General features: G+C 41.2%; 1 protein-coding gene across 1 annotated transcript in view; it reads left to right on the top strand.

Moving 5' to 3' along the window:
* The window catches only part of LOC118854023 (fatty acid desaturase 2-like protein FADS2B), a 57,622-nt gene that overhangs the window by 32,132 nt on the left and 7,519 nt on the right, over window positions 1–17,971 (top strand). Inside the window, exons 3-9 of the mRNA XM_036764330.1 lie at window positions 987–1,184; window positions 2,340–2,441; window positions 6,854–6,979; window positions 12,527–12,587; window positions 13,078–13,154; window positions 13,629–13,726; window positions 16,222–16,318. Coding sequence (XP_036620225.1) covers window positions 987–1,184; window positions 2,340–2,441; window positions 6,854–6,979; window positions 12,527–12,587; window positions 13,078–13,154; window positions 13,629–13,726; window positions 16,222–16,318 — 759 coding nt within the window. The remainder of the gene's footprint in view (window positions 1–986; window positions 1,185–2,339; window positions 2,442–6,853; window positions 6,980–12,526; window positions 12,588–13,077; window positions 13,155–13,628; window positions 13,727–16,221; window positions 16,319–17,971) is intronic.

The following is a 17,971-nucleotide window of genomic DNA, read 5'->3' as shown; positions in this document are numbered from 1 at the left end:
TCACACAAGCGGGAAAAGGACTCATATGTACAAGAATATTTATAGCGGCTCTTTTTGTGGTAGCCAAGAATTGGGAATCAAAGGGATGCCCATCAATTGGGGAATGGCTGAACAAGCTGTGGTATATGAAGGTAATGGAATACTATTGTGCCATAAGAAATGGGGATGATACGGACTTCGTAACAACCTGGAAAAACCTACACGACATAATGCTGAGTGAGCGGAGCAGAGCCAGGAGAACATTGTACACAACCACAGATATATGGATTCTGTGAGGACCAACCCTGACATACTTCACTCTTCTCAGCAACGTAAGGTGCAAGGACAACTCCAGGGGACTCACGATGGAGAATGCTATCTTCATCCAGAGAAAGAACTGTGAAGTTTGAATGCAGATTGAGGCGCACTACATGCTTGCCTTTTTTGCTTCTCTTTTGTTTTTGATTTTGGTTTTTTGTTTGTTTGTTTGTTTGGTTTTTTTGGTTATGTCTCTTCTTTCTCATGATTCATTCCATTGGTCATAATTCTTCTTCACAACTTGACTAGTGTATAAATTAATTCAATGCGAAGTTATACATGGTAGTTATATGAGATTCCAGGCCGTCTTGGGGTGGGAGGGGGGAGGGAGGGGAGAAAATCTGGAACTCAAAATTATGTAGAACCGTGTGTGGTAAACTAAAAATAAATAAATAAATTTGAAAAAAAAAAGTCTGCCTTTTTTCCAAGTATAGCTTAGACCAGCTGAGCACTGCTGACCATTGCAACTATGAAATTCTTTGATTCTGTATCTCCCAGAGCAAATGGTTCTATGCTTTTTACCCTGTGGATGCACAGTACTTGGCACCTGGTACATACTTAATGATTGTTAATTGATTACCTGACTATAGAAGCTCAGGAAAGGCTTTCTGAGTTGAAGAGAATTGGATGAAGGATATCAATGAAGAAAGAGCCATTCTGAATCCCACTGTCCCGTTTTCCTTTTTCAGACCCAGCTGGTGGAAGATTTCAGGGCCCTGAGGAAGACAATTGAGGACCAGAAATTACTGGAGCCCAGTCTCCTCTTTTTCTTCACGCACCTCATCCAGATTCTATTTCTGGAAGCTTTGGTTTGGTTCATACTGAGAAGCTTTGGCAATGGTTGGCTCATCACACTGTTTATTTCCTTTCTACTCACAGTTTCCCAGGTAAGAAGTTCCTTGAAAAATCCGATCCTTGGGAAGAAATTATAGCACCCCTTTTCCTTGCCAAGGGCCAGGCCTTCTGCTTTCATTCATTAGCCACCAGATTTATTCAATGCCCCCAAACTGCATCCAATGAACCTTTCATAACCTCAGACTTTCTCCTTGCAGTGTTGTCTCTCAATCATGTCAAGGCAGTTTTCCTCTGTTCTTTGTTCTTATCACACTCTGGCCTTTGTCATATACTTTTATGCACATCCCATGGCCTCTCTATGTCCTTTAGTACATCAAGTAAACCACTTGAAAACAGCAATTCTGCTGTCTCATTTGTCTTTCCCTAGCACTGAGCACACAGCCTTGGAAAAAGTAGACAGATAATAGGTGTTTACTAAACAGAATCGAATTGAATCAAATCTCTTTTAGAACTATCTTGAAATTCAGAATTGTCTACAACATCATAACGAGTGAGGGTAGGTGGTACATTGGCCTGGAGTCAGGAAGACTCATCTTCCTCAGTTCAAATCTGACCTCAGACACTTCCTAGATGTGTGACTCTAGGCAAGTCACTTAATCCTGTTTGCCTTGGTTCCTTCATCGATAAATGAACTGGAGAAGGAAATGGCAAACCACTCCTGGATCTCTGCCAAGAAAACCCCAGATGGGGTCACAAAGAGTCGGACACAAGTGAAAATGACTAAACCACAGTCCCAAGATCTGCTGTAAATTGGGCAGAGAACAGAGGTTCTAAACCTGGCTCTGCTGCTCCCTGTGTGACCTTGTGAATGGCATGTCCTCTCTCTACGCTTTAGTTTTTCTTCATGTAAGAAGCTAGGGGGTTGAATTTCATGGCCTCTGAGGCCTCTTTTAGTTCTAATGATCTGCTACTACAACTAGATATTATATCTGATAATATAACTACTCCCCCAGTGCAAATGACAGTTCCTTGGTTATTTAGAAAAAAAAATTCTGAGAGTTTCAATAGCCCCCAAATTTGCCATCTTGTGGTCAGCATCATTTGGTCTCTCCAGACTTAGTAATTCTGGTCTTTCGACAAGAGATACCAAGACAGAAACGGTCTGCCACTGAACCCGTATTCCCAGCTGTGCTTTCCCAGCTCTGTTTTCAGCCTCACCACAATTCTCACTGATTCTTGTCCCTTAGGCTCAAGCTTCCTTTTTGCAGCACGACACAGGACATCTCTCCATATTTAAGAAGTCCAAGTGGAATCATCTCATGCATTATTTCGTGATGGGGCACCTGAAGGTACTGACAATTCAGAGAAGGTCCTTATGTATTCCTCCAACACTTCTGAAGTGGGAAGGAAGAACAGGTTTTCAGAACACTTGAGATGTCTGTTGGCAAACCCCATCCCTATAGTCATGCACGTCTGAGAGATAATTACTCCCTCCCCAATCATTCCTATTTAATAGAGTTCTAAACAAGCTTGGTTATTTTTCTAAGTCACTATAGAAAGAATGAAAAAAAACAAAGTCTTTTAATACCTGAAACTAACAGCTTATATTTATAGGGAGCTTTATATACATACTATAGCCCTATGAGGTGGGTAGTATAAATATTACCTCCATTTAAGAGATGAGAAAACTATGACCCAGAGAGATGAAGCAATATACTGCACATTTATAACGAATTTTGTCGATTCTCATTGACATGTGCCTTGAAAAATCCAAATGGTCCCCCAATATCAACAGGCTCAGTCATCTCTCCCGATGAATACATTGTGAGGTAAAACAAAGGATATTCGGTTTGGATCACAATTGTTCTGTGAAAGGGTAGTGTAAGTAAATAAGCCTTGAATTTAAAGTCTGAAGACCTAGGTCTGACTCCTGGCGTATCTTCTGTGTGACCAAGAGAAAGTGACCTCGCCCCTTGAAGTCAGTGTCCTCATCTGTCAGATGACATCATATCGCATGCACTTCCCATTTCAGGAGGTTAGTGTGGGAAAATCTCTCTATACTCCTTAAAACTCTATACACATGTGAATTACTGTCCTCAAGTATCATTATTCCCACTTGACAAAGAGGGAAACAAGATCAGTGGATTTAAGCATTTGGTAACCCTGAAGGGCCAGTAGTTTTGGCCTCACGAAACCTGGATTCTGGCTTACAGTATGATCATTCACAAATCACTAATCTCTGGGAGCCTCAGTTTTCTCATCTATATAATAGGAATGTTAGCTGAGGGAAAGTTCTTTGTAAAATGAACTAATGATAGAGCGCAAATAGTAAAGGGTTTGGTTCAAATCCTGCCTTTCACTTACTTTGTGTTCAAGTACTGCCTGTAATACTAGCTGTCTGACCCCTGGTCAAGCCATTTAATTGCTCTCAAATTCAGCTTCCTTATCTATAATATGAGGACAATGATAGTGTGTACCTCTTCCGGTTATTGTGAAGATTAATGAGATAATAATCATAAGGCCCTTTGCAAACCCTAAAGTGCTGCCCAAATGCTAGCTATTATTAGTCATCATCACCATCATCATCATCGCCTCTCCAGGACTCAGATTCCCCACATACAAAATGAAGCAGCCTCCATCAGGACCTCTGGGGTCCCTGCTAGCTCAAAAATAAAACATCTAAATCTAAGCTGAGACTTTCCTTCAGTGACATGGATGGCCAACAATGGAAGTGAAATCCACATCTTCCGACTAAAGTCATAACATCATGACCATTTTACCCACGAGGAAGTGAGAGGTTAGGACTTGTACAGGTTCACTCAACTACTACGTAGCAGATCTGGGTCTTCTGTTGTAGAGACACTGCATGGACTCTCAATACCCACCACTCATACTCTGTATTTGCCAGGCACTTTACTCTCATTATCTCATGCTATACTCATGATAGCTCTGTGATACAGACAGAAAAAAGATCGTGATTCCCATTTTACACATGGAAAAATTAAGTACCCATTAGTGAAATGATCTGTCAGAATTGCTGATGCCAAGTCACATCTCTCCCTAGTTCTTCTTCAAGGACATCCCAAGTGACACATGTATGCTAGGAAGTGAACAAGACTCTGTATCAACTTGTTTTGAAATTATCTGATAGCTCTCCATGGCTATTTCCCACACTGCTTTCCTAATAACCAGTTGGAGACAGTCTTCTGTTCCACAGGTGTTTGTCAGGTCATCTAGAGCAGCTGCTGGAGAGAAATAGGCCTTAAAGCTAGAGCTGGGTACTTGTCTCCTTGCTTACCCACACCTTATCGTGGCATTGGACTTTTGTGAGAAGCAATATAACCTAGAGCTCTGTCTCACCTCCATCATTGGCTAAAGGAGACACAGTCTGACTGTTCGTTCACTAAAGGTGGGCATCGGCCACAAGATGGAGCCATGGAAATGCTGAATCCCAGATCACAGGATCAGACAGTCAGCATTGAAAGGGTCCTTAGGGATCACCTATTCCCACCTCCCCATTCTACAGGTCAGGAGAAGGAGGCCCAGAGAAATAAAGTGACTTGCCCATAGTCACCTAAGTAGCAAATAGCTAACACAAGATGGGAAGCCAGGTCCTCTGCCTCCAAAGTTAATAGCCTGTCTGCTAGGAGATGGTGTTAAAGAGTTCAAATGCTCTTAGGCAGGATACTGCGGTGGAAATAGTACTGGACCAGGAGCCAAGAATCGCGGGTCTGCCAGTTAGGGAGCTATGCATCTTGGGGCAAGTCACTTGAATTCTCCGAGCTTCATTTTCATCGACTCAATATCAAATGAGAGGTTTGAATCATATGTTCTCTCAGATCACTTCCAGTTATAACACTCTGTTTTCTAAGGTCAATTACAGTCTGAAAAACTTACAAATCTGTAGTCTGTCATTTGTCCAGTTCGGTTTTAATTAGAGCCATTATAAGGAAAGTTTCCCTGCAAGACAGCAAGCTAGGATTTTAGCAGTATATCTTCTAAGGAGGAAATAACTTGAGGGCAGAGAAAAATATTGTAAGACCAGGGAAATGGACATGATGCAACTTTGCCCAGACTGGACTTTCTTAACCGTGGAGATGTTTTCAAATAGCGTGCTTACTCACTGAGCTATTGGTTTTCCAAAAGCCAAGAACTGAACCAAGAAAGCTTTTGAGGGCTCTTTAGCTCAACATAAAGAAGGAAGATGCATAGTGAAAAGACCATTGGAGAGGGAAGGGTCATCAAAAGAGGAAAGCAGGAGTCTGAGAGATGCCATTAATTAGCTGCCTGACCCTGTGCAAATTGATTCCCCTTTCTGGGTCTCTGCTTTCTTCTCATTAAAATGAGGAGACTTGGGCTAGATCAGGAATTCCTAATCTTTTTGTTACATAAACATTTTTAGTAGTCTGATGAATTTTATGGACTCTTTCTCAGAATGAGATATCTAAAGGTTTAAAATTATACATGATCACAAAAGAAATCAGCAATATTAAAGTATAATCATAATTTTTTTTCAAGTTCTTGGACCCCATGTTAAGAATCCCTGGGCGTCCTTTTGTGGGCTGGTGGGGAGTGAGGGGGCAGCACCGTGAAGGCCTCGGGCACCCTGAGAGAGTATAAGGTAGTTGGATGCTGCCTGCCTACTCCCAACCTCTTTATCGGATGCGGATCTTTGCTCCTAACCATGTTGTAGCAAAGTCCCGATTCTGGTACTTCGTTTCTCAGCTGAAAAAGATGAAGAAGTCTTCTGGAGAAATTGTATACTGTGGGAAGGTCTTTGAAAAGTCCCCTCTTAGAGTGAAAAATTTTGGCATCTGGCTGCGCTACGATTCCAGGAGTGGGACCCACAACATGTACAGGGAGTACAGGGACCTGACTACCGCTGGTGCTGTCACTCAGTGCTACCAAGATATGGGAGCCCGTCACCGTGCCCGGGCTCACTCCATCCAGATCATGAAAGTGGAAGAAATTCCTGCCAGCAAGTGCCGCCAGCCCGCAGTCAAGCAGTTTCACGATTCCAAAATCAAGTTCCCTCTGCCCCACAGAGTTCTACGGTGCCAGCACAAACCACGCTTTACTACCAACAGACCCAACACTTTCTTCTAAGTGCAGAGACAAGGAGGCACCTGTTTTGTTTGTCCTGTTTAAATAAATTTCTCAATTGGAAAAAAAAAGAATCCCTGGGCTAGGTGAACTCTATGGGCCCCTTCTTGGTCAAGCATTTTGGGAGGCCATAATTTTCTCACACGTTTCTGCTGGACCCTAATACCTGAGTACTGCTTTGTCATTGCTACTAATTAACATCTGTGAACCTCACTTTCCCCATGTATCCATAGAGTCGTACTAAGAAAAGGTCTATCTAGCTCCCAGTACTGTGGGCGTTAGATCAACCACATCTGAGAAAGTTGTTCTCCACATGTGAGGGAGTGTTAAATTAGCCTGAAGTCACATACTCAGATAACTATCATCTGTTATCAAGCTATAACATGCCCCTCCCAACTTATTATTTGGCCATTTCAGCAGATGAGGGTTTGAGAGGCACACGTACTTTTGACTAGGCAGAGATGAATGGAGGTTTCTAATGGCAGATCATAGTTATACACAAGAATATTTATTAGATGGGGTGGAAAAGGAAAAATGAAGGGAGGGAAGGGAAGCAAAGGGAAGGTAAAGGAAGGGATAGAATGAGATGAAATTAGACTGGATTACACCTAGAATTCAACCCAAATTTTCCTTTTGCTGAATCTTCTTTCCTCCCAAGGGTATGTCAGCAAAGTGGTGGAACTATCGTCACTTCCAGCATCATGCAAAGCCGAATATCTATCCCAAAGACCCAGATATTGACATGGGACCACTTTTTGTGCTCGGGGAGTCACAACCAATCAAGGTATGTGTAGAGTGAGTACATTATCATTATAGAAATTGAAAGACACATTTAAAACAACTGAAGATATCCTAAAAGAAATCCCTAGACTACCACAATTCAAGATAATCTGAAGAAAACAACCCCCTCCTTATACCACATTGAAGACACGCATGCGGGCTAATTAAATCATGTAATTTCACATTTGGGGCAACTAGGCAGCACAATACATAGAATTCTGGGCCTGGAATCAGGAAGACCTGAGTTCAAATCCAGACTCAGACACTTACTGGCTGTTTGACTCTGGGCAAGTCACCTAACCCTGTTTCTTCATCTGTTAAAAATGATCTGGAGAAAGAAATGGCAAACCACTTTAGTACCTCTGCCAAGAAAATCCCAAGTAGGATCACAAAGAGTCAGACACAACTCAAACAATCGAACAACAATTCACATTTAACTTGACTGCTCAGGAAACTTCAATGGTTCTTGTATCAAATACAGGCTGGTTTGAAATTTAAAGCCCTTCATAATCTGACTTCAAACAAATTTTCAGACCAGCTTCACATTGCCCCACTTCACAGACTCTGTGTTCTAGCAAAACTAGACTCCTTGTTTTTGCGTGTCCACTATATTCTGTTACATCGACTATATGACCTTTGCACAGGCTCTCTTTTTTCTGGACTGCTATCGCTTCTCATCACTACTTGTTGGAATCCCTCTCTCCCTTCCAGACTCAATTAAAGTGAATTCTCTGCTGGTTCTCAGTGTTCTCCTATACCACCACCAAATTAACTTGTATTTATTTATTTGCATGCTGTTTCAGATTCAAAAAATGCAGGGTTTCTGTAGAATGTAGAAATAGTTTGATGTTTCCCTTTGTGTTCCTATATTAGGGCCTTATACACAACAGGCACTTAATTAATATTTATTGAATCAATTTATGCATCTGTTCACTCAAAAAAATTCATTAAGCACTTACTGTATACTAAGCTCTGGACTGGATACTGGGGAGCACACAAAGGTTGGGTAAGACACAGTACCCGCCTTCAGGGACCTGACAGAATAATAAGAATATCGTAGAAGGTGGGGATGTTGCAAAATGGAAAGAGTTGTATTTGGTGTCAAAGGATCCAGGTTTAAATCTGGGCTCCAATGCTTATTATTTGATCTTGGATAAAGCACTTCGTCTTCATTCTTCATCTAAAATGAAAGGGCTCTAACATTGCAAGTGCCAATGTCTCTCCAACTTCTTACATTTTAGTCTCTAAATATTTTCTAGGTCTGACATTTTATAATCTAAGTTCCTTCTACCTCTCATATTTTGTGTTCCAATGTCCTCCTTCCATATAGAGCATTCTACGTTCCATGTTTTACATTCCAAAGTTGCCTCCTAAGTCTACATGACCACTGAGTTCTCTCATAGCTCTGACTCAATGATCCTATAATTCAAGTTAGAAAGGGTGTTACCTAATATGACATTCCCACCCAATTTCTCTAACAATCCCAACAAGATCAGCTAGTCACTGTTTAAACATTTCCAGGGTTCATTGCTCTGCTAGGAAACCCTTTCTATTGTCAAACTCAAAGACTGGTTGATCCAGGGTTAATGAGGGTTGTAAGAAGTTTAATGACAACACCAGTGTTAGACCCATTCAGGGAAGACAGAGGTCTTGGAACTGGCACTGCCTACCAAAGGATCCAATATCACTACCAATTCTTGTTTCACTATATAGGACAGAGACAGATTTCCCACTATTCTATGAATTTCATTCCTCTCATTGTATAATGCCAATTCAAGGATAAAATTGGTCATAAAGATTCTTTTTCTCTATTGACTTTGATTGGTATAAATATCAGCTCTCTGGGCCTCACATCTTTGACATAAATATGAGAAAGAAAGTATTGTCCTAGATCATCTATAAGACATTTTTGGCCTCTAACTTTCCACATTCTCAATTCTAAGTGTCCTTCTAGCTCTGGATTTCTATGCCCTAATGTCCCTTCCACCTCTGGCATTTTGTGTTCTAATGCTCTTCATATCTGACATTCTATATTTTATATTCCACAGACCCTTCCAAAGATCAGCCTGTTATGTTCTAAGTTCCTTCCATTTCCAGTATGTTGTGTTCTGATACCTGGGCAGCTCTAGCGTTCTGTGGTTTATGTTTTATTTTCCAAAGTTCATCTCAGGTCTCACTTTCTATGAATGTTCTGTGGTCCTCCCTGGCTCTGACATTGTCTGTACTAAGGTGTCTCCTAGCTCTAACATTCAATGTCCTAAGATTTCTTCATCTCCAATATTCTGCTGTCTGGATTTCTAGATATTTTTTTCTGAAATCCCATGGTTTCACAATCTGAAGTAGGAACATGGAAATTCAATCTTTTTCGGACATTAGCAAGTGTTTTGTTTAGAAAAAGCTACCTCTGAAGAATTTGGACTTTTTTATTGATTTGACCCAAAATCTCAGCATGAAGAGTTTGGTTTGACTTGAAAATGAAGCCAAGACACAGCTGATCTCAAAAGACTGCACACCCTCAACGGGGATGGAGGGCTGAGCACTGAGATGCAGCTACTAAGTTGAGATTGCTCACTTCTCCAGAAGGCAAACAAGAAAAGTCCTCATCCCAATTTAAAAAGAAAAGGGAGGGTAATGAGTCAGAGGATGACTGCTCATTGAAATTCAAAGGCAAAAGTTTGACTCTTTTATGAAAACAGGTTTTTCTGGCTGTGGAAGGCACTTTTTCTGGCCTCCCACCAAATTACTGAGGGCCGCATCTTGTTCACCTGCTGAGATCACCTTTTGGTATCATAATTCACAACCTTGGCTCGTGGTTGAAGGGGCAGGGATGCGTCCTGAGTCAGTTAGTGGACTCATTGCTCCAGTCACTGGTTGTTTAATGCTTGAACCTCTGTAAAGGCTTTACAATCCCTCCATGTTCAATATTCTAAGGGCTCTTCTAGCTGTCACAGTGGGACATTCTATGTTGTAAGTTCTTTTCCAACCCTGAAATTCTCTGTTCTGTGTTTCAACATTCCATGTCCATGATGTCTGCCTTCAAGTGCTTGAAGAACTATTATGAGAAAGAAAGATTTGTCTAGTTCTACTCAGCCTCAAGGGAAGAACTAAGAACAAAATGTTGAATGCAGCAGCATGGGGCAAGAGTGTTGGATTTTGAATCAGAAGAGCAGAGTTTCAATCTAGATTCTCCACTTACTTCTCGTGAGAGCCTGAACCATTCAGAGGCTCTCTGGGACTGAACTTCCTTGTCCATAAAATGAGGTCAAACTAGACAAATTAAAGATCCCTTCTAGTTCTGAACAGTATGTCACAGAAAAATGAATTTAGGCTAATTGTAAGGAAGCACTCATCTAAAATCAGAAATCAAATTATCTCCCTTGGGGGATTTTAGACTGCCTTCACCAGAAGACTTCAAAAACATACATAGAAGTGGCCACTTGTCAGGTATGGAAGAGAATTCTTGTTCAGAAACCAGTTAGGCTAAATAACCTCTGTGGTACCCTACAGTGCTAAGAAACTGTGATTCTGTCTGTCCTGTGTTCCCTTCTACTTCTAAATTCATCTTTTCCTATATTCTAATGATCCTTTTACTTCTTTTAAAAATATTTCTTTAATCAGCCGAGATATGCCTTCTCATCCTACCATACAAACTCCTTCTCCTAACTGAGAATACGAGAAAAAAAACCATTACAAGCATGTATAGTAAATCAAGACACATTGACCATAACAGATATGTATACGCATGTGTGTATATATATATATATATATATACATACATACACACATACATATATATACATATTTCCTTCTCCACATAATTTTACAGATGATAAAACTGAGACAAACAGATTTAAGTGACTTGCCCTGGGTCACACAGTTAGTGTCTGAGGGCCGATTCGAATTCAGGAAGATGAGTCTTCCTGACTCCAGGCCTGACACTCTACTATACCACCTGGCTGTCCCTTTCTTTTAGAGCAGGGGCTGCTAAATCATATGATCTTGACTTTGGCTCCTTGGTACTTGATTTATGGCTTCTGAACTTCCTCCTTTCTTGGTACATTGCCCAGGGCCCCTCTACTGAGGAACTCCACTTCTTACTCTGTCCTAGATGTGTGACCCAGGACTGGGTAGTGGGAGGCAAAGCTGCCAGTTTACACCTGTTCCCATAGGAGTGCCCCAGTATGGGTCTGATGGAGTTCTTATCTAGGTTTGGAATCTCCTCTTTCCCTGGTAACACAACCTTTCCTGGGGCACTGGAGTACTCAGAGGACCCATTCCCAACTTAAATTGCCCCCTTTGTCCATGGATCTCCCTGTCTGTCTCCCTCTGCTGACCTAGATGTGGCAAGTGACTCACTCTTATATTTTCAGGATCTCCCTATCAGTTCCCAGTCTGGTGAATTTCCTGGATTGGTTTGGAGGAGCTCGTAGATTGAAGCTAACCACGTAGCTAGCTTCCTTTCACTCCATGATCTTGGCTCTGCCTCTGATCCTTTAACTTCTAACTTTGTTAGGACACTTACATTGCTAACACTCTATGATTTATAGTCCCTTCTAACTATGACATTCTGCAGACTGTGTTCTAACATCTCTTCTAGCACTAACATTCTAAAATTCCATGATTCTGGGTTTTACTGGAAGAGTCCAAGATTGACATGGATTTGGTGAAAATAAAATTATAGTTTCTCATCTTTCCTTCCATCCCCAAGAGTTAATACTCTTCCAGTTGGTCAGTCTTTACATCTCTCATCAAAATTGTCCAGGTGGCTCTTTTCCCAGAGAAGATAAGAAGACATAATTGTGAAAGAGGCATGGGCAAGGTGGGGAAGAGGGGAAGATTGTGGGGTAATTACAAGAGTTGAATTTGAAGTCAAGAAACCCAGATTAGAATCTTGCCTCCCATGCTCACTAGCTTTATGATGTTGGGCAAATCACTTTATGAATCTAGATCTCTTTTTCCTTATCTATAAAAGGGGATAACAAGACCTTTGTGATCTACTTCAAATGGATGAGATGAGAGCACTTACAAATGTGAGCCCTTGTTGGAAGAGAGGAGGCACAGTAAATAAAGTGCCAAATCTGATCAGGAAGATGAGTCCAACTACAGCCTCAGATACTTACTAGCTCTGTGACTCTGGCCATGACACGTAACCTGCCTCAGTTTCCTTATCTGTAAAATGGGGATAATATTAGCACCTACCTCATAGGGCTGTTGTGAGAAACTAATTAGACTACATTTGCTTGGCAAACCTCCAATGTTAGTTGTTATCATCAATCAATCATCATCATCATCATCATTACTACTACTACCATCATCATCTGGTGCAAACTCAACTTTATACTTACCACCCATGAGAAAACTGGGCCCCAGAGAGGTTAAATAACTTGCCCAATGCAAATGGGGGTAAATGCCTGAACTGGAATTTGTACTCAGGTCACTGCCTCCAAAGCTAACATAAATATTCACTACACTGCATACTAACTCTTCACTATATAGCACACTGTAATAACAGGAATAATTTGTATTTCTGCTTTTTTCTTTCTCCATTTAGTATGGCAAGAAAAAAATCAAGTATATTGATTATGAAAAGCAGCACCTATACTTTTATGTAGGTGAGTTTATATAACATCCTGTGTTTGAGTTCGAAAGCTACCTCCTACTTCTGGCATTTTTTCTGCAATCTACAGACCTCCCCAGTTCTGAAATTTTATGTTTTAAGATCCCTTCCACGTCAAATGGTCTATGTCATAAGGCCCCTCCCAGTTGGAACCTTCTAAATTCTAGGATCTTTCCCCTTTAACATTCTATAGTTCCTGTTCTAAGGCTCCTTCCACCTGTGACATTCTATGTTGTATTCCAAGGTCCCACTGTTCTAAAATTGTATGTTCTGAATGCCCTCTCCACTTTTACATCTTATGATTCCATGAAGAGTCATTTTAGAATAGTCATTTTGTAGAAACCACTGCCACTTTTTGAATATTGTCAGCTCAGCCAGTAACTGAGATGCAGGGTGCCCAGTGAAAAGGTTGGATGCCCACTTATCTATACCTAAATTGTACTAGTGCCTCCTCATCTCACTCCACACCTTCTCTTCCCTTCCAGTTGGGCTTCCCCTCCTCATGCCGGTCTATTTTAATATGCAATCCATGCAAGTGACATTCCTTCGGAAGGAATGGGCGGTGAGTGACAACCTTCTTGTTGTAGACTATGCCCTTGGAGCCAAGGCCAATAAAGAGTACAGACCCCTCTTCAAGTTTCCTTGGTGACAGAGGCAGAGAACACTTACCTTGCAAAAGGATGTGGCCAAACCTAGGTTGGGGGCTGATAGCTCAGCGGGTAGAACATCAGACTTTTCATCTGAAGGTCTAGAATTCCCTGTTCTGGTGGAAATCTGACTTGTTGAGGAAACTACGGTGGCACAGTGGGTAAAGTGCTAGACTTGGAATCAGGAAGAAGACTCAGGTTTAAACCCTACCTCAAATACCTATCAGCTGTATGACATTGAACATGTTCCCTAACCTCTCTCAGCCAGAATTTCATCATCTGCCAAATGCGTAGGTTGAATGTCATGTTCTCCAAGGTCCTTCCATCTCTAAATTGCTGACTGGACATAAGTTCAACCCAATGCAACCTGAAGTTTTTTTCTCTTTTAGGAACTTGCCTGGATCAGTAGCTTTTACATTCGCTATTTCATCACATACAGATCTTACTATGGAATTATTGGCACTGTACTTCTCATATATCTGGTCAAGTAAGTGAATCAATGAATTTCGTTATTCCTCTCTCCCAACAATCCTTAACCTGGGGTCTGGAAACTTGGTTGTATTTTTTGTTTGTTTTCAAACAGAGGCAGTTAAGCAGGGTCTAGAGTGCTGGACTTAGAGTTACTAGATATGTGACCCTGGGCAAGTCATTTGCCTTCTCAGCCTCAGTTTCCTTATCTGTAAGATGAGGGTAATAATAGCACCTACTCCAAGGGTTATTGTGAAGTTCAATGGAGATAGCATATATAAAGTGCTTTGCAATACTTCACATGCTATGTTAATGCTATCTGTTATTATTACTATGATGATGATGATAAATACATATTTACACAGTTGTATATGTATAAAATTGGTTTTCTATATAATCCTATGTATTTATTTATATGCATTTAAGCACATTGTGCTGAGAAAGGGGCCCTAGGCTTTCTCAGTCTATGATACAAATAAGACCATAAAATCCTGCTCCAGCCCAAACTGCCAGCTCCTTTATCCCCCAGTTAGGGTGACAGGGACCCCAACAAAACCCAGGGTTCCCCTCCATGCACACGCATATCCCAGAAGTTACCTAGGAACTGTGTATCTCAGGCCTTAAAAATAGACAGTGAAATAACTAGGATTGAACATATTTCTCCCATTGCACTTGTGGAGTGTGCTCCATTCCAATCCCCCACTGAACAAGCTTCTTCCTCTTCCCCCTGTTCTCACTTTTCATTTTATTTGGAAAAGCAAAGACCAGTTTGTGAAATGGTTTAAACAGACTTGAGTGTGCGGATTGCCTTTCCATTGGCTTTCAATGTTCTCCCTCCCCTGCTTGACTTGCTGGCTTCCTTTAAGACTCAGATCACTTTCTCCCTTCTGCAAGAAGCCCTTCCCAATACTGTGCCTTCCCGATGAAAATGCCTTCATTTACCCTGCCTTGTCTTGCATGCACATAGCTATTTGAATGTTGTCTCCCCAACTAGAATGTGAGTTCGTTGAAGATGGATATCATGTTATTGCTTTTTCTTATATCTCCAGCATGGAGACAGTGTACATAGTGTTACACTGAGGTAAAATTACATGTAGTAAGCACTTGATAAATGCTTGTCGACTGTCAGATTGAGATAGCCGGTCAGAGCCATGGTAATGGTGGGACTCAGATGAGCCAAATTACAAAACTAAAAAGGGTAAAAGAGTTTCCACCACCTCATTTCATAGATGAGGACACTGAGGTGCAGGGAAGCACAATGATTTTTCTAAAGGCAGGAAGTTAGAATGACAACATTTAGAAATGAACCCTCTTCCTTACACCACCATGTGTTACTTTGGGGAAGTCACTATAACTACTTTTCATATGCCCAACCTGGGTGGGGTATTCTGAGCTCCACATTGGTCTGATCAGCCACAGTCAGGCACACTATACCTGGACCCCGACACAGTGATGACATTTTGGTCCTCTGAGAATGGACAACAACCACAGCCATTCTAGTCTGTAAAGGGAATAGATTGGATTTAATGATCTCTAAGGAGCCTTTCCAGCTCTAAAAAGCTGTGTTCTTTGTTCTAATATCACTTACAACCTTAATAGTTTATGTTCTATGTAGTAAGCTTCCTTCCAACTTCAACGTCTCATCTTCTGTGTCCTGGAGTTTCTTCTAGTTCAACATTTTATGTTCTAAAGTCATTCTATCTTTGAATCAAATTCCTCTATGAAATTACTTCAAATCATGGAATTTCCAACATGTTTAACATTATTGAATACTCTGCTCCATACACCAGTAAGGTAAAACCAGGGTTTTGGAGGCAGCATGATGTGGCAGGGAGAATGCTGGACAAGACATCAAAAGACTTGGGTTCTAATCCTGGCAATGTCATTTACTATGTGACCTCTCAGAGTCTCAGTTTCTTTTCCTTCTGAAATGGAGGCAATAATACTTTGCCTACTTTATATGGCTGTTAAGAAGAGGATGTTTTGAAAGCTGTTTGGATTGTTTGGGGAGAAGACGGATAACTATTAGTCCAGGTACATGGGGCATTATCCTACGTGTTTTGAGATCCCTAGAAACATAGGACTTAGAGATGGAAGAGATCTCGGAGATCATGTGTTTGGCCCCATTACCTTAGAAAAGACATAACTAAGGCCCAGAGAAGGGGAAGTGACTTGCCCTGGGTCACAGAGATATAATAGGGGTCTGGGTAGAGGCAGAGCTTACACATTATACAGCCATCTCTGAAAAGGAAAGACAGCACAGTATTGGTCATAGAAGAGTAGCCAAGGGCAGCAGAGACCATTATTCAGTTACTTTCAAGGCCTTTCCAATCCTCTCCTTTCTTATTCCTGGTTTTTCCCCTTCACATTCCACCCTGTCAAATTGCCCAGTACATACAGTGCCTTGCACATGGTGGTCATTTAATAAGTGTTGTTAATGAATGGGAAGTGAGCCTATGTTCCTGATGGAAATAGCCAACTGTCTCATTGCCTGTCCTGATGCTTTCTCCAAAGGTTGCTGGAAAGCCCCTGGATTGCATTAGTCACCCAGATGAGCCACATTCCAATGAGGATGACTACAGAGGAAAACCAGGACTGGTTTAGCACACAGGTAATGATGGTCATCTCCTCCCACACCAACCACAGTGGAGTTGATGAATGTGGGATATAGTGTCCTGTCCAATGGATCAAAGACATAATGAGAATGATAGACTTTCAGTCTCAGGAGGGACCTGAGAGCATGGGATATTAGAATTGGAAGGGACATTAGAGCAGAGAATGTCAGAATTAGGAGGAACCTGAGAGTCTGGAATGTGGGGGTTGGTAGAGACTGTGGGGTATAGAATATCAGAGCTGAAAGGGACTGCTGAGCATGGAGTGTTTAATGTGTGATGTGGAAGGCTCTTGGGAGCAGACAACTGTTAGAGGAAAGAGGGATCTTAGAACAGAGAGCATAGAATGTCAGGGTTCAGAACAACCTTAGAACATAGATTGTCAGAGCTGAAAGGGACTTGAAAGCTTAGAATATAGCATGTGAGTTTTGAAAAATCTTGTGGTGTAGACTATGGGGTGGGACTATTTTAGAATATAAAACATAGAATAGAAACCTTAGAACATAGGAGGGAGGGAGGGGAAAAAGGTAAGAAGGCAAGAAGGAAGGAAAGAAGAAAAGAAGGAAGGAAGGAGAGAAGGAAGGAAAGAAGGAAGGGAAGAGTGGAGGAATGGAGGAAGAAAGGTGGAACAGAGGAAGGAGGGGAAGGAGAAAGGAGAGAGAAAAAAGGGGAGGTTAAAGGAGAGGAAAGAAACATTTATTAAGTCAATATTTTGTTCCAGGCACTCAACTAAGCGCTGGGGATATGGGCAAGCTATCACTAATCTTTCTAAGAGATGTAGAGATGACAAATTGCCCAGATGACCAACATCCACCACAGAGCTAAATAATACCTTAGAAAAGAGTTGTACAAAATGTCATTTTATTCTATCATCTGAGAAGACAGCATGTTCCACATTTAAGGATGTTTCTCTGGATCTGTCTTCATGCATTGCTCTTTTCCCATTCCTACACAAACACACCCTTGAATTTCTTTCCTATCCTTCAGCCTAGTGAAATCTTATCCGTCCTTCAAGACCCATTTCAAAGGGCACCACCTACATGAAGCCTCCCTGATCTCCTGACCAGAAGTGACTCACATCTCTGAATCTCTGGAACAATAGTCTTTGCCACTTACACAACATCAACTAATTACTTCTTTATGTTGACATATATCCCTGTAGATCTTTATATTACATTTGTGTATTTTCCCCGCTAAATAATCATTTCCTTGAGGAAAAAGATCTGCTTTGTAATCCTCAGCCCCCAGTGCAATACTTTCACACAGGTTACACTCAACAGTGCCTATTGTGTGAATGAAAATTGCAATAAGGATAAATGTAAAGTTTTAACTTGGGTTAAAAAAATCAGCTTCACAAGAAGATGGGAAAGCATGACTACACCATGGTTCATCAGGAAAAGATTTTAGTGAGTTAGTAGATTACCAGATCAACAATATATTATGGCAACTCTCAAAAGCTAATATGATCATAGGCTACACTGAGAGGCATAGGGTTCAGGACTAGAGACGGGATTCAGTTGTTGTGCTCTGCCCTCATCTAACCACCTTGAAAGTATTGGCATAAGTTCTGGACATTCAGTTTCAGCAAACATGTACTAACGGAAAGTACAAAGATGACTAGGATAGCGATTGATATCAAGGTCATGCTGTAT

The sequence above is a fragment of the Trichosurus vulpecula genome, chromosome 6, assembly GCF_011100635.1.
Source record: "Trichosurus vulpecula isolate mTriVul1 chromosome 6, mTriVul1.pri, whole genome shotgun sequence".
In the NCBI taxonomy this organism is placed as follows: Eukaryota; Metazoa; Chordata; class Mammalia; order Diprotodontia; family Phalangeridae; genus Trichosurus; species Trichosurus vulpecula.
This window is presented reverse-complemented; position numbering and strand designations above follow the sequence as displayed.